The sequence below is a fragment of the Bos indicus genome, chromosome 8 (genome assembly GCF_029378745.1).
Source record: "Bos indicus isolate NIAB-ARS_2022 breed Sahiwal x Tharparkar chromosome 8, NIAB-ARS_B.indTharparkar_mat_pri_1.0, whole genome shotgun sequence".
Taxonomy (NCBI): Eukaryota; Metazoa; Chordata; class Mammalia; order Artiodactyla; family Bovidae; genus Bos; species Bos indicus.
Genome location: NC_091767.1, coordinates 89039748 through 89066895, shown reverse-complemented (window position 1 = coordinate 89066895; position 27148 = coordinate 89039748). Strand labels below are relative to the sequence as shown.

The following is a 27148-nucleotide window of genomic DNA, read 5'->3' as shown; positions in this document are numbered from 1 at the left end:
GCTCTTAGAGAAGGGGAACACATAGCACAAGTCTCCCCATCCACCCTGGAGATCAAATTACTGCTAACATTTTGTTATATCAGCTTTACTTGTACATACTGTGGTAGCTCAGACGGTAAAGCGTCTGCCTGCAATGCAGAAGACCTAGGTTCGATCCCCAGGTTGGGAAGATCCCCTGGAGAAGGAAATGGCAACCCAGTCCAGTATTCTTGCCTGGAAAATTTCAAGGAAGGAGGAGCCTTGTAGGCTACAGTCCATGGGGTCTCAAAGAGTTGGACACAACTGAGCAACTTCACTTCTTCATTTCACTTCACTGATTTTGCTGAATCATTTAAAATCAAGTTTCAGGTATCCAGACCCTTCAATAGTTAAGCAGGCATCTTCTAAAAATAAAGTCATTCTAGCAAGCAGTGTGCTTGCTAACACACCGAACAATGTGAACAATAATTCTACAATATCATTCAATACATCATCATGTTGAAACTTCCTCCAAACTGTTTCACACTGGTTAGTTGACTTAGGAGTTGATCAGTGTCCATGTTTGTTATGAATATTGCTCCTTTTTAGCTGATTTTGTACTAGAACATTCCCACTCTTTCTCTGACACTGACATTTTTGAAGAGACCAGAAAAATTGATACAGAATGTTCTGCTCTCTGCACCTATCTGATCTTTTCTCCCTGGAGTCATTTACTTTGCTGTTCAAACCCTTCTTTCTTGTAAACCAGAAAGGCTGCAGGCTTGAACTTTGATTCAAGTTAAGTATTTTTAGCAAGAACACAGCATTGGTGATGCTGTGTGCTGGATTCTGCATCCAGTATCAGGTTGATTCGATATGAGAGACGCTAAGTTTGATCCCTCCTGAAGGCCCTGACAGCCAGATGTGTCCACTGAAAGTGGAGAATGTTCTTACTTTTCCAGTTAGCTCTGTGCTTCACCAACTCTCCACATCTTCATAGGGCCCTGCATAAAACTGCCTTCTCTAACTCAGTTATTTCACTGACCACTGCACACTGGGAACTTCCCAATTATCCCACTGTTGTTTAGTCACTAAGTCATGTCCAGCTCCTTTGCCACCCCATGGACCATAGCCTGCCAGGCTCCTCTATCCGTGGGATTTCCCAGGCAACAATACCGAAGTGGGTTGCCTTTTCCTTCTCCAGGGGATCTTCCCAACCCTGTGACAAAACCCACATCTCCTGCACTACAAGTAGATTCTTTACCACTGAGCCACCAGGGAAGCCCAGTTCTCTCATTAGTTCTGCATTTGCGAAACATCATTCCTCTGGAGAGAGCTGTCCCTGCAGAGGGGAAGACTTTTATCCCACAGACTCTTAGGGAGAACTGGTTCTCTCCAGAAAAGTCATGAGAGAATATGGTCTCTAAGAGTTGTGTGGGGGCACAGAGGGCACCCCCCCCAAGTCAAGGTCCACTGTCTGAGCTTTAAGGGAAGGAGGAGCAAGCAGAGTTGGGCACTGGGCCAGTTAGAGGACCGTGTATGGATAGAGCTGCTCAGGATGGGAAATCTTTGCGGAAAAGGAGTTTCAGATATGCCTGTATGTCAAATCCTCTCATGTCCCTTGGATACCTGCAGTAGAGTCTCACAAGTTTTCAGGCTTCTGGAGTCCAGGTCCTGACACTGGTTTTGGAGGCATCACTAGGCCTCAAGGTTGCCCTGGTGATGTCAAGATTTCAGACATCATCCAGTGAATGAAGATATGGGCACCAATCAAAACAAACCTAGTAGTGCATTTTTCACAACGCGAAGCAACTAATTGAACAGACTTGTCAATGAACCAACTGATTGTTTTGGTCAGTTGTAAGCACCATGGCCAGTACTCTTTCTTTTTACCCTGGTCGTGGTGATTGGCTGAAAATGCGTGATCTCTCGTCTCCTTTTCCTGACTTGCTGTTGTAGAAGTGGAAAGATGAGAACACACTTGGTTCCCCTTGTAATCTGGAGCAGAAATGGCTTCTCAGAGCTGGCACAGGATACTCTGAGCCAGTTGGGAAGGCGACCAGAGGGAACTCAGAGTAGATTAAGTGGAAGCAAGGCGAGGGCAACACCAGCCCTCCACTGAGCGCCAAAGGTGTGCAAACCCACACCAATACCCCTTTTTCTCCAGGGCTGGGCTTTCTCAACAGGGACCAATTCAAAAGGCAGGCAGAAGTGCTGGCAACTTGCATTCCCTTGCCTACCCATCAGGGCTCAGTCCCACCCCTAATGGGCATTTGCTCCCAGCTTGAGGGGAAGGATGCTTGGGGTTCCTCCTCTAGAAGCAAGAGCGAATCACAGACAGGTAACTGAGCAACTCCCCAACTTGCTCCAGGGACCCCTGTGGTCCCAGTCCCCTCTTCCCAGGAATGCACAGCCTTGCTATGATATCAGGCCTTCTGGTTCCTTCTTCCTGCCTCTCTCCTTTTCCTCCTAACCCTTCCCCTGCCCTCCCCTCCTCCACCCCCTGCCCAACCGCCCATCTCTTTCTTTTTCCATCCGGCTAGAAGCTTGGAGGGTTGGTTCTGTGTTCACTTACTCAGGACCTTCACTTTCCCTGTCCAATAGAGTTGGTCGTCCCCTCCCTGGGGATTCTTCTTTAGGAAGCTTTCACATAGACTATCTCATTCATACACACAAGAGAGGCGAATCGCTGAGATCTGCCCCTGCAGGCCCACGAGCTCTTGTGCCAGGGGTAGATCCGGGGATTCAGAGCCTGTGTGCCCTCCGGGAAACAGCCTCTGCCCTGGAGGCTCAGAGCAGAACGGAGGTGGTAGGCGCAGGGTTCAAATCAAAATGCGGCCAGATGTCTCCCCTCAAGTCGGCGGTCAGTCAATTCCAACCAAAAATGATCGTGATCGCGACAAAGATGATGATGATGAAACTAACAGCAATAATTGGCAGACCCTCGCCCTCAATGCACCCGGTCCACGCCTAGTCCCGATCCGGTTTGGACCTTCCCCGCTGGGTGCTGGGCAGGGGTCAGCAGCCTTGAACTACTCGGCGGGGCGGAGGATCTGAAGGGCAGTTCTGGGACAGAGGCGGAGGGGCGAGCCAAGCTCAGGGGGACTGCCGAGGGAGGCGGGGGCGACAGGAGAATGTCAGGGGCCCGCCAGAGGCTCGACTGCGGGGGCGGACACGAAAGGCGGGGACACTCCAGGGGTGGCAGTCGGGGAGGAGGATAAAGGGGTTGAGGAGCGAGAGCGGGAGCCGGGAGCGAGAAAGTGGGATGCTGGGGCTGCGGGGAGGGGAGAAGGGATGGGGATATAGGGGCTCAACGCTGAGGGAAGAAGTACAAACGTGGTGGGGACCGAGAAGTGACGAGGTGAGGCCAGAGGGCGGGGAGATGGGGGAGGAGCCAAGGACGGTGCGGAGCGCGGGAAGCCGGAAGGTGGGGACTCAAGGTGCCGGGGGGAAAAGATGCTGTGGGAGAGCCGCAGGGAGCGGGGGAGATGCAGCGGGGCCGGGAGATGGGGCGGGGAGCCGGGAGGTGCGGAAGGAGGTCCGGGTAGGAGGGGTATTGCGGGGGCGGGAGTAAGGACGCGGGCAGATGAGGGCTGGACGGCAGGGCAGGGAGGCGGGGCCCAGCCCCCGAGGTTAGCTGGAAAAGTTTGCGCCGGGGCCGGCGGGGGCAGAGGCTGAGGAAGCCGGTCTGGGAGACACGCGACAGGAACCCGACGCTCAGCGCGGTGGCCGCAGGAACCCGAGCGAGACTCTGCGGCCCGGGCAGTGTCCCCAGCCCCGAGCGCCAAGTCTATCCCGGCGCCCCGGCACTGGGAGGGGAGGAAGGGGTGCCAAGATGCCGAGGGTCCGAGCGCCCTTCTCGGATGGAGGTGAGCCGGCGGGCCCCCGGGCTGGGTGGGAGCAGCCGGGTCCGCTTTTCTTACGGATTTCCAGCCCGTCTTCCAGGCCATCCAGCCCATCGCGACGTGGACCTGGGCGGGCGAGCACACCACATCAGCATCGCCCATTCCCACCAGGTCGTCCATTCTGGTGACTGAACCCGGGCAGGGGAAGTGGGGATGGTTCCTTTTTAAACTACAGTTAGAGCATTTAAACGCCGAATGAAAGAGAAGTGACTCTTCACAGAGACACGCCATGGGTCCTTTTCCTGGGATAATTAAGTTTATACGGCCTGGAATGCGGACCTGGGGGCTCTGGAAGTGTGTGTTCTTGTTCCCTTGGGGAAATCGTTCTATTTTATTTTCTTGGCCACAAAGTTCCAGTTTTCCTTCTATTTCTCAAACAAGGCAGTCAGTGCTGTGGGAACCGGGCGGGGGGCGGGGTTGGGGGGGCGGGAAGAGGAGTCTGGAAGACAAAAGTTCTATGATGAAGTAATGAGGTTCCCAGGGAAGATCAGTAAGTTATACTCATATCTGGGATAAATCCGGGGAAGCGACAGGACTGGTCCTTCTTCGAGCCGATTGCAGGAAAGTGCTAACTTTGCCACTTTTAACCCCCTGCCCCCACCATAGTCTCCAAATTGTTCTCTCCTCCTTCTCCTTACTTTCTCTCTTCCTGACGTTGGACACTGCCAAGGACATATTTCTTTGTGGTGTATTTATATTTAGATGTAAGAGAGGGACTTCTTGTTGGATTTTTAAAGGAAACATGCTTTACTTTGAAGATGAAGAGCATGAATGAGTCTGGCTCTTCTGGAGCTCTGGGTACTTCCAGAATTAGGCATCTTTTTAAAGTCTGGAGTTAGAAGTTGCAGACATTGTACAGAATCTTGAAAGTAAAGTGTTAGTCACTCAGTCCTGTCTGCTTCTTCACAACCCCGTGGGCTGTAGCCCACCAGGCTCCTCTGTCCATAGAATCCTCCAGGTAAAAATACTGGAGTGGATAGCCATCCCCTTCTCCGGGATCCAAACCCCCATTGCAGGCGGATTCTTTTCCATCTGAGCCATCAGGGAAGCCCCAAAGAATTATGTCTTCATGATTTATCTTTACAACATTCCTTTCTTCATTGATGAAAATCGTACAAGCATGGTTAAGAAAAACTTAATTCCTAGAAAGTACAAGGGCAGGATTATGATCTGTGGGTATATGACTAATGAGGATGGTGGTGGTTCTGGGGCCGGGGGGGGGGGGGGTGGTGTGTGTATGTGGTGCTCAAAGAGTTGTGGACTCACTGATGCAGAGCTCAGTGCCAGTTTGAATACTGTTATTACCATAGGTGAACCACACATTGGGTTTTCTCAGTCAGAAAACTTTCACTTTGGGCCTGCTAGTCTAGGCGCTCTAGTCTCCTGACACCAAGGATCCAAAACGCAAAATCAGCCCTTAAGATACAGATGCAATGATTCCTCGACCAATATTCATCTCTGAAAATGCTGCTTTCCTCTTTATATTTGTGAATTCCATTAAAATGCATGACTCTCCTAATTTTCTACCATATGTGGATACTGAAGCTACCATTTCCTGTACAAGGCCTACCTTATGATTTGGCCTAATGACTTTATGTCTCAAAATTTAGGGACTGATTTTCCTTTACCAGGAAATGATGACACTAATTTGATTCCATGGTATCTCTTCGACTCCCTAAAAATGTTTCAAGACCTACTGTCTATGCATATATTTTTGTTACAAAGACATGGGAATTTGAGCATAAAATAATCTTGAAACATTTGTTGTTGCCCAACTGGAGAAACCCTTTTTCTCTGCCAGGACTTGGGACTATGACTCTGGGGCTGATACAGCTGGCATGGCAGCCTTGGGCAATCTACTGTGTTGGCCAGTTAGCCGAGACTGAGCTGCCCCCGGGCTATACAAGGCTTTCTGTTTCCTCACATTTGGTTTCGTGATTCCTTTCTTATCAGTTTTCGAGCCATTTTGTATTATTCCCTTGCCATATGTTTTCTGTAAAATTGGTTAATTACCTTAAGCGCATTGAAATATACACATTACCATATGTAAAATTAAATAACCAGTGAAGATTTGCTGTTTGAAGCAGGGAACTCAAATCAGGTGTTCTGTGACAACCTAGAGGGGTGGAATGGGGTGGGAGGTGGGAGGGAGCTTCAAGAGGGAGGGCACATATGTACACCTATGGCTGATTCTTGTTGATGTATGGCAGAAACCAGCACAATATTGTAAAGCAATTATCCTCCAGTTAAAAAATAAATAAATGAAAAAGAGATATTCCATGAGCTTTTGGAGAGGATATGCTAGACTTAGTGGAATCCTGTCTAGCTTTAGTTAATAATACTTTTTAACTTGTTGTTATAGTTACCAGGCATAAAGTTACCTTTTGTTTCATTTTTATTCTGTTTTTGAGGAATCACAGTGGCATCTGTGAGAGGGCAGGGGATAGCCAGTCAGGTAAATCAGTGACAAGGTTGTTCAGAGGACAGTGTGGAACTGATCAGGTGGTTCTAACATCTGGTTGGAACCATAAGCTGGAGTGGGAATCCTGAGTCATTTTTAGGCTCTTTGGCCTTGAAGATGCTGCTCCATTTCCTTGGGGTCAAAGTTTTCCATATGTTTCAGTCAAGCCCCCAGATTCAGCATTCCAGCATTTTGCTAGCATAGTAGCTAAAAGTAGTTCGGTCCCAAGTATGCTGGTGACACCCGTGTCTCTAGATAGGTAAGGAACACATGGAAGTGCAACAGCTTCTGGAAGAGCTTATCCCTAATGTGGTGCACTAGAATCCTATGACATGGGCATCCAGCCCAGCGCAGCCTCTTCCAAACTGTGCCACAGGTTCAGTTTCCCGCTGTGTCCATTTGGAAGCAGATGCTGTGGTGGGCTCAGACATGGCGCCTGCAAGGCACAGTGCGCAGTGCGCATGCCAGGCCACCGAGCAAGAGTGCTGTTGTGGGAACAGATGAAGGGAGCCCCGCGGTTACCACTTCCTGCCCAGAACACCTCTCATTTTCGTATGCCTAGAGGAACTCATTTCCACACACTTTGATTCGTGCTGTGACAGCCTTGGTAGAAATTCAGTCCTGTACCCTTCCTTAGAAAAAACAGAGAAGAGAAAGTTTGAGAAACCTGGCAGAAAAGCAATGAAGATAAAGACCTCTTGCATCAAAAGCATTTGCCCTCAGACTGATGAGCCTGGATGCCCAGGAGAATATGCAGAGGGGCAGATGTTCAAGCTGGACTTGATTGTGGGCACAACCTGCATACATGGGACTCCTTGGACTGCTGTCAGATCTCTGTTAGCATCTGAGCCTTGTTTGCTGAGAGAATAACCTTTGGAGAAGCTGCATAAAAGTAGGAAATCCGACCAGGGACAAACTTGCTTCCGCAATCTGGAGAAGAAAGGGGAAGATGTAGAATCCTGATGTGGTTCATCTGTAACAGCCTTTCTCACCAGGCGCTCCACTAATAGGTCCAGAGCAACATGCAGGCATGCAAGGCTGAGTATGTAACACCTCTTGTCATGAACCATCTCTGAGAGCAGAGTGAGGTCACCTAAGAAACCCCTGAGTGACGGGAAATACTCATTAGCAAAGGAATTTTGTTGGGGCCATGAAACGGCCAACTCATTATTTCCTTTCTAAATTCTTCTAAGTGGGGGGAAAAATATCTTGCTTTCCAAGAAATTTTACTTGTGGACAAATGCTTTGTGTTTTAATTCAGTTTATGGGATGAAATGGGAGAATATAGCATTTTAAAAATATAATGCCTTGCATCTTACCAGGAGAAATCAATGTCTCACAATCTTATTGTGCCTTTTTTTTTTTTTTTTTTGGCCATTACAAAGAGAAAGAGACAGACCCCAGACTGGTGAAATATTTTCCTCTGTTTTTTTTTCCCTTTTCCTTCTTTTTATAGTTTGTTTATTTTTCAAAGTGATGTGAGTAGAGAAAGTGACTCTCCAGCATGGAAAACACATCTGGAATCCATTGGGCCCTGCCTGGCTCCCTCCCCCTCCCCCAACAGATGCTCTTCCTTGGAATGGAGGGAGGGGGATGGGGTGACACCCCTATGAACCACCTTCTAGAAGGTGTCATATTCCTTCTCTGCAGAAAGAAAAGCCTTGGTGTTGGAATGCCTTGAGGTAGACTCGAAGACCCCACCTGAATGAGGATGGAGTGAAAACTCAGGTAGCAGATCTTTGTTGAATAGATGGAAGGCAAGCCCAGGAGTGGGCAGTGTACTATCTTTACCTTCACAGTGAGATGCAGGCAGTCAAATCCTCACTCAGAGTGGGTGAGGGGAGAAGTCTGCGGGGGTCTGGATGACCTGAGCACAGTTTGGGAGGAGAGCTCTGCTTATGGATATAAGTAAGGCCAGCTCTCAGGCACAGCTCTGTCGGAATCTGGGTTTGTTGGAAGGCCACTGCGCATGAGCAGGAGCACCCACATGTCTTCTATAACTGGCCAGGTTTTCTGAATATGTACATGACTAGCTGGCACCCAGCGACATTTTCAGCATTAGGCTGTATTTTTCAGTATTCAGGTGGAAATTAAGCAGTGATCCAGTTTTTACAATGGAAAGGCAGATACTGGTCAGGTCACTACCAGCCCCGGACACTTATCTTTTAAAATAAAGTGTGAGCATTTGTAACGTGTAACTCTCACCCTCGCTGGGGACTTCTCCAGCTACCCACAAAGACAGTTCTCAGGACCACTGGCTGAGACCCGTAAGCCTCTGTGGGGACCCTCCATCAAAATCCAGCCTAGGCATCAGCAGTAGGAAGTCCACGGTACCCCTTGGGACACAGGCCGTGGGGGACATCCTCAACTCATCCTAACAGCACTGCTGAGGACAACGGCACAGGGGAACCACTCCACGTCCACAGCCCAGAATGTATCCGTCCACCCAGCGGGAGCAATGGGAAGGAGTTACCCGCATCTCTCTGCATGACTCACCTTGAGCAGGAAGCTCACAGGAACACCACATTGAGAAGAAGATGCCAGGCACAGCTTCATGACTCCATTTATGTGAGGGTCAGACACAGGCTAAATTACTCTAAGGGATAAGAAGTCCAGAGAGTGCTCCATTCTAGTGGTTAGTGACTAGAAGAGGCCATGAGGGATAGGAAAGGTTGGGTCTCCCAGGGGCCCGGGGGCCCGCAGTGCCCAGCACTCCTGCAGTGACTGGCAGCAGCAGGGTGGGTGAGCCACAGAGGGCCGATGCCCACCTCTCCATGAGCAGAGCCAGCTGACTCTCAAAGATTCGGGGACCAGGGAGGGGACAGAGCGTTCTCCCCGCAGACTTGGAGTCTGTGTTGCGTCCCTCCGGATGGAGGCAGGAATTCGCCCATGAGACGGTTTTGGCCATGCGTAGTGGCATTCAGATCTATCCAAAATCAATCTTATCTTTGGCCTGGCACAAAACTCTCAGATGGGATCAGCTTTTTAATATTGTTAATCTAAAGAAAATAAGCTTTTGGGTTCCAAAGAGAGATGGGTATCTTCCAGTTACGCAAAGTGTGGAGATTGGTATTTTATAACAAAAAAAGTTCTGAGAAAATATGCTCCTTGAGTGATACATATTTAATTAAGGGAAATCATTAATCGAGCATTAATGGGAAGATGTGTTCACCCTCAGGATTCATGGTTTTGATGGGTTTCTGGCACATCTTAAAGTATTGTTATTTTGGTTATTTTCTTGCTGGGTATTCGTTTTTGTTGTTTCCTTTCATACCTTCTACTCAAGTTTATCAAAACTCTACATATTGAAGGGGAAAAAAATGAATGTGAGTCTGTGGAGCCTGCCGTGTACTTCCTCCGCCCTTTATTCCCAAGAGAAGTCCACATCCAGCAATTTTAAAGGGACTCACAGCCCTGCTGTCTGTACTGTAGAGCACAGTCAGAGGGGCAGAGACTGTCTCGAGGAGGCCATGAGGTATTTAAGGCCATGGAGTTATCTCAGGCAAACTAGGGCACAGGAGAGAAACTTTGGACATACCTGTTTTCAAAAGGCTTTCAGATGCAGTTTCCTGGAGCTGTTTCGCCCCAGTGTGAGGGGGAATTACGATACAATTCCCATTGTTCTCCTTTTCTGTAATGTTTGTATATTTTTATCATTCAGGGTCTTCTGGTGCTAAGTCACCATCCTAACTCCTCACGTTATGCTCACCAGTATCAGGTCCTGGGATGGAGGGGCGGCCACCTGGACATGGCAGCCGGTGGCCTGGAGTGGTGGGGGCAAGGGCGAGCGTGGGGACAGGGAGTGTTGGAGGGCCCTCCGGCCAGCTATATGACCCCACTGCCACCAAAGGAAAAACAGCCCCTCTCAGGATGCTGCCGCTTTGTGACTCTCACTGGAGCAGCCCGTGTGTTCCTCTGCCCTACCTTTGGGTCATGCCTTTTCTGTGAACAAGGACACACGTGGTGCCGTGACAGGGTATCCATGCGGGAATGCCAAGCACTCTCTCAGGGTTGTGCTCTGGGGTGGGAGGTGTTGGAAAGATAACCAGGCGACTAGGTTCTCCTGTGCCTGGTTTCCTACAACAGCCAGGAAGGGTCAGCAAAGTGGGAGCACAGAGACTCCATTCAGCGCCCACAGACGAGAGCACTTAGATGAACAGCAACGAGGGGCACATGCATTTACTGGGCACCGTTAATGTACGTGGTGGTGTGAGAGGAGATGGAGAGGATGAAATAAGGGGCTCCAGGAAAGTGCTCCGAGAGTGTCAGCTGCTGCTCCTGTCTCTATCCTTAAAAAACACTTTGCAGTTTGTTTTAAAAAGTGGTGTGCTGGGGCAGGATGATTCCAGAAAACGCTATAGAGCTGGTAGAAGTTGACCTGGAGCCTTAAGGATGGGCATGATTTAAATAAAAATGGAAAAGAGGTAAGCTGGTGGGGGGGAGTGGCCCACGAGCTGACTCCCACCATCCCTGCTTCTGTCTCTGGGAGACCAGGCCCCTTATCACAGACCAAGCAGGGGGGACCAGAGCTGGCTGGGGAGTCTGCCTCCTGCATGAGGCCTCACAGTGCCCCTGGGTGAGGGGAGACAGCCCCAGGGTTGGATGCTGCCTCCGAGGCTCATCAGCGATGTGGAGACCTTGGCAGGCCCCAACATTTGGTGGTAAAGCTGACTCCCAGCCCTCCGTGACCTCAAACTGCACTGAGACACCAGGGGCTCATGTGGTTTCCACAATAAGCCACAAACAAACCTCCAGGACACAGAAGAAATCTCTGCAAAGAAGCAGTGGGATCATTGTTGCCCCATGTCAGAAAACCAGTCTCACCCAGATTAAGGGAGTGGAGGCTTGACAACATCCTCAGGGCCCTGGAACCAGCACCCAAGTGGCAGGAGAGCATCCACCTGGAGGGCCCTTGGTCAGGAAGCTCTGTCTGGAGCCTCCTCTGCTTCCCACTCACAGAGCAGCTACCCAGGCTGAGCCCCAGGGTCCCCCTGCCACTGAGGCCTTCTCTGGAATGAGCTCAGCAGTTGTACCAGGCCTTCAGATTCCACTGCACCCCAAAATGCAGAGCCCCATTTCTCTGGAGAGTGGTCCATGTGCCACCAAGCCAAACTGAGGGCTGCGACTTAAACTTATAAAAGTTGAAAAACTTCAGCGGATCCACACAGTAGGCTGATGTAAATTGACCTTGTTTGAGTTTAATTATGTATTTAAATATTCAAATAATTTTGATTTAGAATCAGTGCATTTAGCAAAAACCATTTCTACCTTGGTACTTGGGTCTGCTCTGCCTTGGACATCACAAGAAGCCTTTGGATAAAGCCACGTAGGGCTGGGGGGTGCATAGAGGTCTGGAGGGCGGAGGGCCGTTGGAAGCCTGGCTCTTGGGCTCTCTGCCCCACCGTCACCAGTGCTCCCAGGTTGGTTGTTTCTTTCCATCACACACACCGGTTGAGTTTTGGCGGTTTCGACAGTTGTATCTAAACTCTGAATTTTAAGCCAAACTCAAAAATCCACTTGTTTGTCCTTGCTCTTCTTCCTTTAGTCTCAGTAGCAGTTGATTCCACTTTTACAGGTTTATATTCTTTCTTCCCCTGGCTCCACGATTAGCTGCTCGCTCAGGGAGTGGCCCTGTGGGCCATGTGTGGGCTGTGCTGTTCTTCCTTTGGTGACCAGATGGTTTGTCTCTGAGCTCTCTGTGGGGCAGACCTGGGGGCCATCTAGATTTGATTTCTGGTCTTGGCCTTGGTCCCAGGGATTCCAGGGAAGTGTGACTACTTCCTACAACATTGCTCCAAAGCCCACCAAGGAGGTTTCAGAAATCAGTGGGCCTTATTCTGAATTCCATCCTATTTTTTGGGCCTGACATAATCTCTGTTTCTCTCTCAGTAACTGGGAATAAGGGTTTACCAGCTCCTGGGCAGGAGATGGGGCTGCTCAGGTGGTGCTAGTGGTAAAGAATCCACTTGCCCATGCAGGAGACACAGAGATGCAGGTTCGATTCCTGGACTGGAAAGATTCCCTGGAGGAGGGCATGGCAACCCACTCCAGTATTCTTGCCTGGAGAATCCCGTGGACAGAGGGGCCTGGCAGGCTAGAGTCCATAGGGTCACACAGAGTTGGACATGATTGAAGTGACTTAGCATGCACGCATGCACAGTAGATGAGTATGAACTGGTTAGCGTTTTAAGTGCCTTGAGATTTCCAGGTGGAAGTGTTCTTTGGGTTTAAATCCGTGTGTTTGGATTACATGATTGAATGGTGGCAGTGCCCAATGACAGAATTTCCCTCCTTGGCAACTGTAGACACAGAATTGCTTCTTCTGGGCTCCATAGTCACATAGGAAGTTGGCCTGGGTTAAAGGCCCTCTTTGGGCCCTTATGGACCAGCCACCCAAATGCTTCAGCATTTTTAGTGCCTTTCTCCAACTCTGTTGCTGCTGTTGTTTTTAGGTGCTGTTACTTTATCACTGGGCTCTCTCTCCTTTTGTCTTTTCATAGGAGCCTATCCTCAACACCCTAGCCGGTGTCTCGCCTGGATCCCTGTTGCAGCCTAAGCAGAAAGCAGTGTTTTCCCTGGAAATGGACGTTCTCAGGGCGCCCTCTGGTGGATTCAGGAGCTAACTGATTGTGAGTTCCAAGTGATGGCGATGATTCTCACGCCACGCCCCAGACCTTACACCTCCAACGAAACCCTGCACGAACATTACAGCTACGTGGGCAAGCTGGAAGGCAGGCTGAAGGACGCCCCCGAGGGCAGCACACTCACCACCGTGCTGTTCTTGATCATCTGCAGCTTCATTGTTTTGGAGAACCTGATGGTCTTGATTGCCATCTGGAAAAACAATAAATTCCACAACCGCATGTACTTTTTCATTGGTAACCTGGCCCTCTGCGACCTGCTGGCTGGCATTGCGTACAAGGTCAACATTCTGATGTCGGGCAAGAGGACACTGAGCCTCTCCCTGACGGTCTGGTTCCTACGGGAAGGCAGCATGTTTGTGGCCCTTGGGGCGTCCACCTGCAGCCTGCTGGCCATTGCTATCGAGAGACACTTGACCATGATCAAAATGAGGCCGTACGATGCCAACAAGAAGCACCGCGTGTTTCTTCTGATCGGGATGTGCTGGCTCATCGCATTCTCACTGGGCGCCTTACCCATCCTGGGCTGGAACTGCCTGCACAACCTCCCCGACTGCTCCACCATCCTGCCCCTCTACTCCAAGAAGTACATCGCATTCTGCATCAGCATCTTCATGGCCATCCTGGTGACCATCGTGATCCTGTACGCACGCATCTACTTCCTGGTGAAGTCCAGCAGCCGCAGGGTGGCCAGCCCGCACAACTCAGAGCGGTCCATGGCCCTGCTGCGGACCGTGGTGATCGTGGTGAGCGTGTTCATCGCCTGCTGGTCCCCCCTCTTCATCCTTTTCCTTGTGGACGTGGCCTGCAAGGTCAAGGAGTGTGCTGTCCTGTTCAAGGCCCAGTGGTTCATCGTGCTGGCTGTGCTCAACTCCGCCATGAACCCCATCATCTACACGCTGGCCAGCAAGGAGATGCGGCGGGCCTTCTTCCGACTTGTCTGCACCTGCCTGGTCAGGGGCCGGGGAGCCCACTCTTCACCCATCCAGCCCGCTCTCGACCCAAGCAGAAGCAAATCCAGTGGCAGCAACAACAGCAGCCCCTCCCCCAAAAGCAAGGAAGACCTCCCCCAAACGGCCGCCTCACCCTGCATCACCGACAGAAACAAAACCCTGCAGAATGGAGTCATCTACAAGTGAGAGTGCAGGCCTCAAGGAACCTGGGGTCCTTGCATCGCCACAGGAAGAGCGGCAGCCAACCCTGCAGCCACGTTCTTCTGGATTGCATGCCTCACCCATGGGGGTATTTCCAGATATGGGACTCGAGAAAGCTGTTCTGCCAACAGCCTGGACTGGTGTGGATGTCTCTTAAGGAGGGGACTCAAGGAATTGCTGATGCATTTCAATGCAGACACCATGCCTTGTCCATTTAGGCTCTAGGGTCTTCCAAATGTACCAAGCTGCTGATGTCAGCAGCCGACTTCTCCTGAATCCTCCCTCCCCTCTGGCCTCTGTCTGGAGAGGGAAGGTGTCGGACCACACACACTGTGCAATGTGTTTCCCAGGAACCTCTTCATCCCAGGATGATGTTCTGTGACTGTACACTACATCGACTGTGCACAGAAGGATGCTATAGTCATCATTTCTGTTACAGAGCACTTGCGTTTCACATGTCTGCCACTGGTACCTGTGTCAGCTGCAGTACATGGTGTCGTTATGTAACAGGGAGTACAAGTAAGTTCTGGCTGAACCCCCAAGTATGAGGATGTGACTGAGAACTAGGTGAACAGGTCAGTCCCAGTCTCCTCTGACTGACACAAAGTGTCATGTTAAGCAGATTTTGAAAGCGCAACCCCTCTAAAAGGGCTTGTCCGAGGCTGGTCTCAGATGTATGCATCTGACCCCCAACTGTCCTGAGGTGCCCTTGACAGCATCTGGAGGATCCAGGAGAGAACAAGTGAGTTCTGTGGATGTACGTCCCCCAAGGGGACCCCTGCTTGTCTTCCGTCATTTCTCCCTGAGGAGTCTTAAGCTCATCCAAAAGTCAAATTAGCCAAATTACCCGGTTGTTTGGGGTTTCTCCAAATCCTAGAAAAGCCAGCCAAGGTATTCCAGGAGCCTGTGCCCCACACCAATCAAGAAAAGAATCCAAGAGGGAGAAGCAGAGGACAGACCCCTGGCCCATTTCACCTTTCCAACATAATGGGGAGTTTCCGTTGAATTCGAAGATGCTTACAGGACAGCACTGTGATCCTGTGTTGAGTTAGAATCCGGATCAGAAAAGCACCAAGTTAGTAACCCCCCTGTGCTGTTACGGCTGAGCAGCTGGGGCCGTCAACAGCCTTGTGGATTCCTGAAAGCTGACCCTGACCGCGACCATTAGAGCAGTTTAATTGTGATCTGGCAGTTTGTGCTTTCTTCAAAAAGATGTAGTAATACTGTAATCTTTCATTTTAACACAGGTTGACCCTGTACCACTCTTTACCTTTAGAAGGAATTATGTAGAAGGCATTTTTGTACACAGTCATCCCCAAGGATTCTTCATGAAGTACAAATGGATGAAAAATATACAAATTTGCAGAGTTGTCATAAGTATATAGTTGATGTACTGAGTCCTTCGTTTTTTAAAAAGATAAAAAGGAACCTTCAAAAGGATTCTTATCTGCGTAAGCCTCACTTCAGAACCCCTGAAGTTTTTAGGTTCAGTGGGAATTTTGCCTGAGTAAAGACTAAAAGAGTAGTCTTAATACATGAGTAACTTTTCAGAGAAAAAGTGATTCCTCTTTGTTATCTCGTGCCAGCTCCTCTTTATAAAGGAACATTTTCATGGGTCCTGGGTGACCATATACCACCCAACATCTTTCTTAATTTTTGTTGCTGATGGAGATAAATCCTATTTGCAAGGACATGCTCATCAGTGGCATTTTAGTTGTTTTCATTACATCACTGAAAAGGAGCTTATTCTCTTGTCAAACAGCCTGAGAAAACCAAGAACATTTATAGAAAAGTTAAGCATTAAGATACTGAGTTAAGAAAATAACAACAAAATTGCCTCCAAGAGCCAGAATATTGAGTATTGCATTTTGTCTTCAGTGGAGAAATGACTTAAGAACTTTACATATTAGTTCTGAGTTGCTTGGGGGCTCCAGCTCTCTGGCACTAAAAATATAACACTGCACCATAACCTCAACTTTTTTTGAGGTAGCACAACACTTTCAATCAATTTGAATGAAAAATACCCCAAAACAGACATTGTGTCTATTTGATATATGCAAAAAGTAATAATAATCAAATTTAGTACCAAGTGTTGGAGAAGGAAATGGCAACCCACTCCCATAATCTTGCCTGGGAAATCCCATGGACAGAGGAGCCTTGTGGGCTACAGTCCATGAGGCAGCAAAGAGCTGGACACGATTGAGTGACTGAACGACAACAAAAAGTATCAAGTGTACAATCCTAACTAGCTAGCTGATCATCTAGAAGTTGAGTGTGTCAAAGCCAGAGAGAACCTGTCTGTTAGAGCTCATTCAGTTAGTAGCCTTTATCGAGTCCCATGTATGTTTGTTAAAAATAAAATAAAATAAAATTGAAAGCCTTTGTATAAACTGGTTGTTGGGAGTCCATGTGGGGAGCTGTGTACTCTAAGGCCACCCCTGATGATATGCAGAGTGACATCATGAACTCTCTCCTGCTGCTAGCTGTTCCTCCAGGAATTAAACCACTCTGAGAACCCTAGTTGCATTTCCCCTATACTTCCCAATAGAAGAACTGGTATTTTAGGAAACTTCGGTGTATTGGGTGCTAAAATTGGTGGAATAGCACCCAATACACCAAAGGTTCCGAAAATACCAGCTCTGCTTGTGGGAAGTGGCTCAGATGGTAAAGAATCCACCTGCAATGCAGGAGACCCAGGTTCAATCCCTGGGTCAGGAAGATTCCCTGGAGAAGAGAATGGCAACCCACTCCAGTATTCTTGCTGGAGAATTCCATGGACAGGGGAGCCTGGCAGGTTATAGTCCATGGGGTTGCAAAGAGTCAGATATGACTGAGCAACTAACACTTTTACTTTCCACCAATTTTGGTAGGTCAATAGGGAAGGAGGTTAATAGACTACGCTTTCAATGGGGAGAAATTTTAAGAGTCACGGCAGCCAAAGTGCAGCCAAAAGAGATGGGACTATGGGTTCTGCTCCATTTGGTGCAATGGAGGCAACAGGAGAGACTTGATAAACCAGCCCTTTCTCTAGCTTTCTCCATCACAGATGGTAAGTTTTTATCTCTCCACCCTGCATTTTTACACAGAAAGGAGCCAGTGTTTGGCATCACCAGTTGGTAGTGACATTCCTGAAGCAATCTGCCCCCAAAAGGAACTGTGGGTGTACACAGAAATTCATCATTTCTGTGTTACAGAGCACTTGGATTTCAAATGTCTGCCACTGATACATGCGCAAGCTGCAGAGTGTGGTACCATTATGTAATAAAGACCACAACCAACTGCCCCCTTTGATACTGCCCAAGGCCAAGTGGGCAGAAGTTTACCTAAATCCCATCAGGAAGGCTTTTGTCAAACTGCCATTTCCATCCCACACCTTTGGTGTCCCCACCAGGACTCTGCTGTGATTGTATTTTAAGAGGTCTCTTGGGGAATAATTGAGAATATCTGCTTTCTATGGAAAGGCTTCCAACTCTCCTCCTCTCCTTCATGAGGCAATACAAGATCCACCATCCAAATGAGAGACTTTTCACAATATTCTTTATTGCCCACAGACTCACATTGACAGTCAGTTAACATCAGACTATTTAGAGAACAGTTGTTTCTCTCCACCCTTGACCCATGGTTCATCTACACTGGAAAAGAGCCTTTCACAGAAATGCATTATTAACGAGGTGTATGTTATAGAAAACTTGTAGTTAAATTACCAATTCCATGCTTTTAAATGTATCTACGAGTGCAAAACCTCCACACTCAAATGTTTTTAGTATCTAAGTCAAATATCAAAGGGTTTGCTACATAATCAGAAACGCACACACCACTATTCTGAAAATGAAGGCACATTTTCCGATAACCAGTGACAAGGAGTGCAGTCGCGCCTAAGTGGGAGTGACAACCTCTGCTCCTGGGCCATGGTGGTGACACACAGAAATGCCACGTGGCACCTCCAACTGGCTGCCCTAGAAGCTCAGGGACGTGCCTGGCATGGCAGCAGAGCTCACAACAGGAAACCACATCATTTACTGAAGGAGTAAAGTGGAATCACTGAGCATGAGGAGGGAATTTAAGCCAATTCTCTTAACCCATTGTGTTGTCAAATCTCCCAGATGTTGGCCAAATAATTTCAGTTTTATTACCTTTCAAAGAACAGAATTTAGAAAACTTGAAGTTGGTTTTGTGTTTCCACTCCTCAGAGATCTCCAACACCACTTCTTATCCAGTAGCAACATAGAAAGTGATAAATTGGCAATAAACCAGAGATCTTCACAGTAATTCTTTTTTGTTTCACAAAAGTTAATGGAAAATAAACACGAAATTTTCTAATATTTACCAATAGGTATAATTTCCCATCCAAATGCTTTTTTAAAAGTAATAAATATCTCATTGTTACACATTAGATGTACACTGGACGGAGTTCTCTCCTAATCCTTGGATTTAAGCATCAAATTTTAATTCTTATTTAGTTCTGGATACAAAGAAACATTCATGTCCTTAATTTTACAAGATTTACTCTGGAACAAGTTATATTCAAAAGTCAAAGGAACAGAGAACATTCCACTTGCAACCAACATATAATTGTTACAAAAAAGTTTATTCAGTGTTCAAAAATGGATTTGTCTATTGATTTCTGCTTTAATCATCCCTTGATTCCGTGGTTAGAAACTTTGGTTGTGGTAAAAACGTCCCAGATGAGTGTGAATTCATGACTTCAGTCACCCAGGGCCACAGCATGTGTCCCCACATGTGTGTGTTTCTGCCTACAGCATTTCAAGGTGAAACAACAAAATAGAAACTGGAAATTGGATGGAATTTCATTTCTCATGCTTTCTTCAATGAGAATGCCTCTTCCATACCTTAGCCCTCAGGAGGGAGCCCCGTGTGTTTGGGCCTAAGGGGGTCATTATTCTGGTCATCTGTGGTTGTGAGAAGGAGGCAAGAATGAGGCAGGAGCACCCCAGGGATGCCTCCAACATCCCTCCCAACCCTGACCACTGTTCATGCATGAGGGTGTCTCTGCCTCCTCCTGGGCCATCCACACTGTGTCTGCCTGTTCTAACCTTCTCCATCCTGTCTGCAACCTTCAGAATCCCCAGACCCACCCAGGAGCCCCACCCTCCAGGGTCCTATGAAGTGGGACACACATCAGGCTTGTCGCGGCCCCATACCCTCTGTGTGTGTATTTTCTACTGAATTGTAACTGCGGACAGGCAGAACCTTTGCATGATCATAGAAGCGCAACACAGTGCTTGCCTCACGTGAACGAACGTGAGACAAGGCCAAGAGGAGGCTGGTTAGTGGAGGCAACAAGCAGTGTAGCCGCACCCGGAAGACAACGCTCAGCCCCTAGGCACACCTGCCTGGGCAGCCTCCCCGACACCCGCCCCTGCTTATCTTTACACACTGCTGGATGAACACAGGATGTAGGTCTGGACTTGCTGCCCCCTACCTTTTTTCTTTTTCCTTCTCTGTTCTCCCAGCCTCTCCTTTCCTGTCTCCCCCCACTGGCTTCTCTTCCCGATGTCCCTTTGTCACTTCCCACAGTGGCCCCCTCATGGCACTCTTGTCTTGTTCCTGCAGCATCCAAGACCATCCTCCCAAGACCAGCATCCAGGACCATGTGCAGATGCCAGGACGTATCGGTCCCCAAACTCTCAACATGTGTGTAATTTTCTAATTGTCCATGTTAATTAAAATACCAAAATCCAGGGAGGAGTCCCAAGGTACCAACCTGCATGTGCACACATGTAGACAGAGATGTGTGTCCGTCATAATCAATGTAGGTATATGCATGTGTATATATGTATGTACAGACAGACGGAGACAAACATCTGTCATAATTAGTAGGTATACGTATGTGTGTGTATTTATATATATATATATACACATATGCAGTTGATATTCACAAGTCCTGGTATAAAGTTGCAATTTTTCTGGCTGCTATAAAATATGCCAGTTTTAAAACTGTGCATTTGTTGCTTGCAAACTTATAAATATGTATAAACCCCATTATAAATAAATTGTGTCTGGCAGATGGCATTTTATCTGCCAGTAGTGATTGCATGGAGTTATAAATGCTTATTAATCCTCCACTTTTGAACTCACAGCTTGGACTCTGGGATCTATAACATGAAGTGGCATGAAAACAACCATATGTTAGAGGGGAAAAACAGTCATTGAGACAGGTAAGGGCTAGCAATTCATACCTGATGATGGTTCTGAAAGTCAAGACCGCCTGCCAGCATCAACTGCAATTTACTAAAAATGCAAATTCTCTGGCCCCATCCAGAACTACCGAGTCAGGAACTCTGGGGAGGATCCCCGAAGGCTCTGATGCCTGCCTTTCACCCCAAGTCTGCTTATGAAGGGCTGTCTCTCCACCCAAGGACTCCTCGGTTTGGTGTGTGAAGGACCAGCCAGGACACTGTGGCCAGAAACAGCCTTCCACCAGCTCTGGGCTGTCTGGGTAAATGTCTGGCTCGATCCCTGCCCCGGTGGGTTAGCTCTTAGGTCTGCCCAGCCCTGCCTCTCAGTCCCCAGTGCAATTAGTTATCTACATCTTGGTGATTTGCTTGATCATGCCTTCCTCATCAGCTTCCTTCCCCAACCCTGAGTCTGTATATACTCAGAGCCTTTCTCAGGGTCTGCTTCTGTGGGACCCCAAACTAAACTGGGGCTTCCCAGGTGGCACTAGTGGTAAAGAACCTGCTTGCCAATGAAGGACGTATAAGAGAGGCGGGTTTGACACCTGGATCAGGAAGAGCCCCTGGAGAGGGGCGCGGAAACCCACTCTAATATTCACGCTATGGGCATAACTGAATCACTTTGCCAGACATCGATCACGGACACATCACTGTTAGTCACCTACCTTACTGTTTAGTCGCTAAGTCATGTCTGACTTTGTGTGACCCTATGAACTGTAGCCTACCAGGATCCTCTGTCCGTGGGATTTCCTAGGCAAAAATATTGGGAAATCAACTATGCTCCAATATAAAAAATGAAAATTTGGGGCTTCCCAGGTGGTGCTAGTGGTAAAGAACTTGCCTGCCAATGCAGGAGACATGGGTTCAATTCCTGGGTCAGGAAGATCCCTGGAGAAAGAAATGGCAACCCACTCCAGTATTCTTGCCTGGAGAATCCCATGGACAGAGGGGCCCAGCTACATAGGATCACAAAGGGTCGGACACACAAACTAAACAAAGGAAGAGAAACACTTCCTTGTCCGTAAATGGCTCATGCTTCTATGCATTTGGGGAGGGGGGTGGGGAAGAACATAAAGATACAGTCAAGGAGGGAAGTACTACTTGCCATTTTCCACCAGGGGCTGAACTTTACGTAGAAACCCTGAAGGACCCTAATAAGTCCTGCATTCTGTCCTAGATTCAGCCACTGACTGTCACCACCTTCTAGGAAATCAATCAGCTCTAATATCCCCACTGAAAAAGGGATCCTTCCAGCTGTGCTATCTGAAGACGCTCCCTCGTTTGCTGTCCTCTGAGAAGCAGGGACAGTTCCAGGTTTATGACATGTGCCAGTAAAGTCATTTTTCCACTTCTCTTTATTAAAACCAACTTGAAGTTTTACTACAGAACCCAAGAGTGTTTTTCTGAAACCCAAGGTCAAGATTTGTCTGTGTCCTGCAGTTCCCAGGTGGCACTAGTGGTAAAGAACCCGCCCACCTGCCAATGCAGGAGACATAAAAGACGTGGGTTCCACACCTGAGTTGGGAAGATTCCATGGAGGAGGGCGTGGCAACCCACTCCAGTATTCTTGCCTGGAGAATCCCACAGACAGAGGAGCCCGGCAGGCTATGTCCTTGGGGTCACAAAGAGTAGGACACGACTGAGCGCACACACAAGGTCAAGACTGTCTGTGTCCTATAGTTATCTATTGGTAATCTTTCCAGTCTCCTTCCCATTTTCCACTAGGCTTCCACCTAGTGGTGGAAGATTCTTTAGTGGTAAAGAATCTGCCTGCCAATGCAGAAGACATAAGAAATGCAGGTTCAATCCCTGGGTCAGGAAGATCCCCCAAAGGAGGACATGGCAACCCATTCCAGTATCTGATCCCATGGACAGAGGAACCTGGCAGGCTACAGTCCATGGGGTCCCGCAGAGTCAGACACGACTGAAGCGACTTAGCACGCACGCACACCACCATTCACAGAAAAGTATTTATGGCTGCTGTCCATATGTGCTTGGACAGCAATAGAGCACAGATGCACACTTTGAGAGTGAAACATCCCAGAAAACAACTGTCTTTGGTGCTCACACACAGTCATCAACCCCCACACCCTCTTAAGGTCAGGTACTGCCCTGTGGTGCAGGCGGCGGGGCGGGGCTCAGAGAAACCCAGCAGCCAGCGCAAGGCCACGTGGTTCTGCATGCAGGAGCTGAGGTGGGTTGCCATGGGAGCCTGGGATCCTGTGACTGGCCTCCACGGGGTGACCGCTTCAGGGAATTGAGGACCAGGACGTTCGTTCCGTTATGTAAGCATTACTTACATAATGCTTCAGTGCTACCTGAAAGGAGAGCTCCACTACAGGAAGGGGGCACTTGAGGACACAGGGCTGGACATGGAGCCAGGAGTCAACACTGTCCTGGAGCACAGGGCTCTTTGTGGGGAATGGGGCCTCACCAAGTGCTGCTCCATCCACCCTCCCTGCCTGAAACTAGGCCTCTCCCTTCACACACGGACCCCCCAGGGAATTCTCCCCCTGCTTCTACTGTGAGCCTTTCAGAGTATCCGTAAGAGTCAGGCCTCAAAGCTGGCTGAAACCAGTGACCAGCAGCCCCACAGGAAGCCCTGCAGACTCTCAGTAGCTGGGAATCGCTAGAAGGCACAGCTAATTCCCACAAGATGATGGGGGACGGAGGAGCCGTCTCCAGGGCCACTTAGCAAAAGGGTCCATTTTGGACTCGCCAGGTCCTCCCAGCAGACACAAGGGCCTGGGTAAAGTGGCAGGGGTCCCACGAGAGGGGCAGCAGGTCCTAGTACGCTCCGGGGGCCCAGGTGGCCCTCACAGTGCGTAGGGACCACGCCCTGGGAGTCGGAGGCCCTGGAGCGCATGGTCGCGCGGGCGGGAGTTTGCTTCGGAAACCGGAGCTTCCAGCGCAGCGGAGCTCAGGAAGCGCCTAGAGGAGCGGGAAACAGCTCGCTGCCGCCGACCGCGTGGACTTGAGCAAGTGGGCACCACCTGAGCCTCAGTTTCGCCATCCGTGTGTGAGGCTCCGTGATACCCGGCACATGGCGCTTGAAGGAAGAGATGAGATGGCCTGGTGAGCTCTTACATGCTTTACAAACGGGAGAAAACAAAGACTAGAAAATCACTGCCATTTGCTGTGTCTCAAATCCTCTCCAGTGGCTACAAGAGTGCCGGTTTGTCCCACTGCCCCATGGGAGGCAAGGTATAATCTGAACTTAAAAATACATATTTTAAGTAACACTGAAATGATATTTGATCCCCCCATACTTTCAATTTTCTAAATTGATTCTCATGCAAAAAAAAAAAAAAAAAAAACCATATATTGCTTATCACCACTGAGATAAAGACTAACTTCAGAGCAGAGAGCTACTAAAACTGATTAGCATTTCTTGCACACCGGAGAGAAAAGAAGACACAGATCAAGTGTTCAGGGGCTCTCAGGTCTTCGCTCTTGTTTCCTTCTCTATTCTGCCCTAAACATTAATGTTTTGGCCTTATGCAGCAGAGAGTGCAAGACTGTTGAAAGAAGTCATTTGATCCATGAATATGTGTGTACACTCACATACAGAGAAGGATCATGCCTCCACACAGAGGTCAGACCTTTATGGACATCTCCAGGATGCAGATATACATAAAGAATGCAGGGCAATTCTCACAGCCACCCCAAATCTACATTGTCACAGGGGAGAGGCCCAACCCAGCTACTCAGCCCATCCCCATTCAGCCCCTACTGCCTCTGGATGAGCTGGAACAGGTACACCTGAAATCAGAACCAGTCCAGGAGGAGGCAGGGGTGGGGAGGGGGGTGGTTCTAGATTAGTGTCAGACTCCCCACAGAGTTCCCATTCACGGCAGAACATTCTAGAAGATTAAAACAACTGTCAGCTTGGATTCACGGGGTAAAATTCCACAGAATGCTAATATGAAGCTTTGGACCTTCCCCAACCCATCCTCAACTGTCAGCTCTACCCCATTCTCCCATCCTGGCCAAGCACACCCCCTCAAAGTAGAAATAGGGTTCACACACTGAGCATTAGAACTTTGTGGAATTAGTGCTCGTCAGTGTTTTCAAAAATCTACTTTTTGCTCCTCATTCTGGAAGCATCAAATTTATTACTATTAAAGGCTAAGTGTGTGTGGAGGGTCTTTCTGTTGCACTGATGAAGGGGGGCTGCCCAAGAGGGGATTTCAACTGGGCAAGAGCCAATGTTGTGGCACTAGTGGGAAGGTGCCGGTGAATGAATGAATCTTTCTATCTTTCAAAAGTCAACACCTGTTAAATCCCATGGAAATCTCAAGCCAGACATTTAAAAACATTGTCAATTTCCTAAAACCAGAAGACCCAGTAGGAGATCAGAGCGTTTGATCCTGAAGGAAGGAGCTGGGACAAAGTGCTGCCTGGGGCAGGTACCCTCTTCATGGAGCAGTTGGGAAACCTATTGTGGAAACAAACCAGACACTAGATCCACCCATCTCTCCAGAAGCAGGACTTCAAACTGATTCCCAAAGCTCCTGAGCCTGGTCCCTAGGTTTGCTGCTGCTGCTGCTGCTAAGTCGCTTCAGTCGTGTCCGACTCTGTGCGACCCCATAGACGGCAGCCAACCAGGCTCCCCCGTCCCTGGGATTCTCCAGGCAAGAACACTGGAGTGGGTTGGTCCCTAGGTTTAGGCAAACCTTAATCATCCATGACCGAAGGAACGTCTCTGAGCACACGTGTTTGCACCCAAATTCTGCACAGGTTGAACGCATGCTTCCTCCTCTACTGAATATAAAGGGGACAGGATTTCACTAGCAGGTATGGCCGCAGCCCATTGGCTGAGGGGATGTACACATCCCCAGCTACCCAATATCCCTGCACACACCCTCGTTTTGCCATTATACTGATAAAAACAAAGGAAGCATTTACCTGTGAAGATCTTGATCCATGAGGCTTATTTTGTGCCCTGTTTGGCAGTGAAGTGAAACCCCAAGAACCCCTGGACAACCAGGGTCATGGGAGAAGCATGCCTGTGCTCAGTACTACCTGAAACAGCTGGAGTGACGTCTGCTTTTAGCACAGCACCCCAAACTCTGGTGCTGGAAACCCCATGGGTGTGGTGCAGGCAGCCCGGGAGGCGTCACCAATGAGAAGGGACGGCCCTAAGGACCAGCACTTCATGGTGCTTTGCATGCAGAGCACGGGCTGCATCTTGTCTTACTCTGTTACATCCCAAGTATTTAGTACTGACCCTCCTGCTGCTTCTATTCCCTGTATTGTGCTTAACAGGTAACACTTTCCCAGTGGAATTTCCCAGTGGAATGGGTCAGCTGAATTAACATTTTGCCTGGACAACTACAGTCAAACTTAGTTTTCATTAAAAACATACAGCACAGAACATTAGTCTTACATCTTTCTTAGTCTTAAAAAATATAAATATAGAGGGATAATTTGTACAGGATGTATAGGTATGTACACCTTTAATATGCTAATGAGAATTCTGAACAAGTTTATGAAACTTGCATCTTAGGGAAGCCTTCCTCCTGGGGCTTCTGAACAAAGCTCTGAGCCAATGGACAGTGGCTCACGTTCCCGGGCCCCGATACCCATCTACTGGGAAGAACCAAGCCCTCCTGACCACAGGTGCAGTGTCGGACAGGGCAGCTGACGGGTCACGGGTTCCTCTCCACTGGCTGCTGCAGGCAGAGCTCGCTCCCGGCGGAGACGATGGGCAGGCTGTTTTCCAGGTGGTGGTTGATGAGGTGGCTGATACTGTCAAAGATCCTGTCCTTTGTCCGGATCTGGGAGGGATGCACAAGGAAGGTTAGCACCACCCGCAGTCAGAGGACAGAGAACATCGCTCCCCACCGGCAGTCGAAACTGGAAGGGCAGGCTCCTTAGGCACCCAGGATCACCCTTCCAGAGATGGTGTCTGCCAAGCCCCTGGCCACTGTCACTGGCCAGTCAATTTAGTCAGCTCATTTGTCCACCCCTCTGGGACTGAACCATGCCCTCCCCTGCCTTTAGCAACCAGGGACTGGTGAGCTCGCTCACCTGGTGCCAGCCTCCTCTCTCCTGCTCCCCTCCTGCCCTCCTGGGACCCAGAAACCTCTGTCCCACACCACCCAGCAGTGTCTACAGGCTCCAGAGCCCCTGCGACCTTTGGGCCTTTGGACAGTGGTCCCTTGCCCAGACTGTGCTTCTTCCACCTGGAAACCCAACTCAGCCTCCAGCTCAGCACTCTCGGGTTCCTTCCTTCCATACCAACTCTCCCCAGGCCACCCACCAGCATCCTGCCTGCCTGCCAGGAAGGAGTCCACAGCTGTGAGGAGTGGCTCCAAGTTTCCACTGGAGGGTGACTCTAGCTGCAATAGAGGGGCAGTGCTGCAGTTCCTGGTCACTCAGTTCTGGAGCCAGGTATGGTGCCTGTCCATGAACTCCTCCTGAACAGATGAGGGCCTGAGATGGGGTGAGGGTCCCAGGAGGAACTCTGTCTCTTTGCTCTGCTCACTGGGCCTGTGCTCTGGTCCCTGGAGGCCACCAGTCCCACCCACCACCCTGAGTCAGTACACTCATAGGAGAGACCACACTTGAAAGAGGCAGTATGAAGTCTGGCCAGGAGCAGTCTCTCTTGTTTTGGATGCAGCCCTGGGGGCCTGCTCCTTTGAGAGGGAGGGGAGGTGGGGCAGGGAGTAGGCACCTCACTACATCCACAGATGCTCCAAGCCCGTAGTTGGCCCTCACAATGTATCTGGGATGCCTGGGTACTCCACTCTCTTTCCAGCCTCATTGCTCAGAACTTATCCCTCCCAGAGCAACCAGATATCTCCCATTCCTACCTTGGGGACCTGAA

General features: G+C 49.2%; 2 protein-coding genes and 1 long non-coding RNA gene across 8 annotated transcripts in view; 1 reads left to right on the top strand and 2 right to left on the bottom strand.

The window, feature by feature from the left end:
* Nucleotides 1-3547, bottom strand: part of LOC139184621 (uncharacterized) — a 30833-nt gene extending 27286 nt beyond the window's left edge. The window contains exon 1 of the long non-coding RNA XR_011568164.1: nt 2534-3547. This is a non-coding gene — a long non-coding RNA (uncharacterized lncRNA). The remainder of the gene's footprint in view (nt 1-2533) is intronic.
* Nucleotides 3219-16509, top strand: S1PR3 (sphingosine-1-phosphate receptor 3). 3 transcript variants are annotated; one of them, XM_019966639.2, is made up of 2 exons: nt 3219-3319; nt 12825-16509. In XM_019966639.2, exon 2 carries the CDS (start codon nt 12968-12970, stop codon nt 14102-14104), a length of 1137 nt encoding a protein of 378 aa, XP_019822198.2. In that variant the 5' UTR covers nt 3219-3319; nt 12825-12967; the 3' UTR covers nt 14105-16509. The 3 variants fall into 3 exon arrangements, with proteins under 3 accessions (XP_019822198.2, XP_019822196.2, XP_070651293.1); XM_019966637.2 differs by lacking the exon at nt 3219-3319 and adding an exon at nt 3570-3827; XM_070795192.1 differs by lacking the exon at nt 3219-3319 and adding an exon at nt 7697-8052.
* Nucleotides 16510-17639: 1130 nt separating this feature from the next.
* Nucleotides 17640-27148, bottom strand: part of SHC3 (SHC adaptor protein 3) — a 192949-nt gene continuing 183440 nt past the window's right edge. For all 4 annotated transcript variants that reach the window (XM_070795190.1, XM_070795189.1, XM_070795188.1 and 1 more), the window contains one exon: nt 17640-26096. In XM_070795190.1, the coding sequence (XP_070651291.1) occupies nt 25968-26096 (129 nt within the window). In that variant the 3' untranslated portion in view covers nt 17640-25967. The remainder of the gene's footprint in view (nt 26097-27148) is intronic.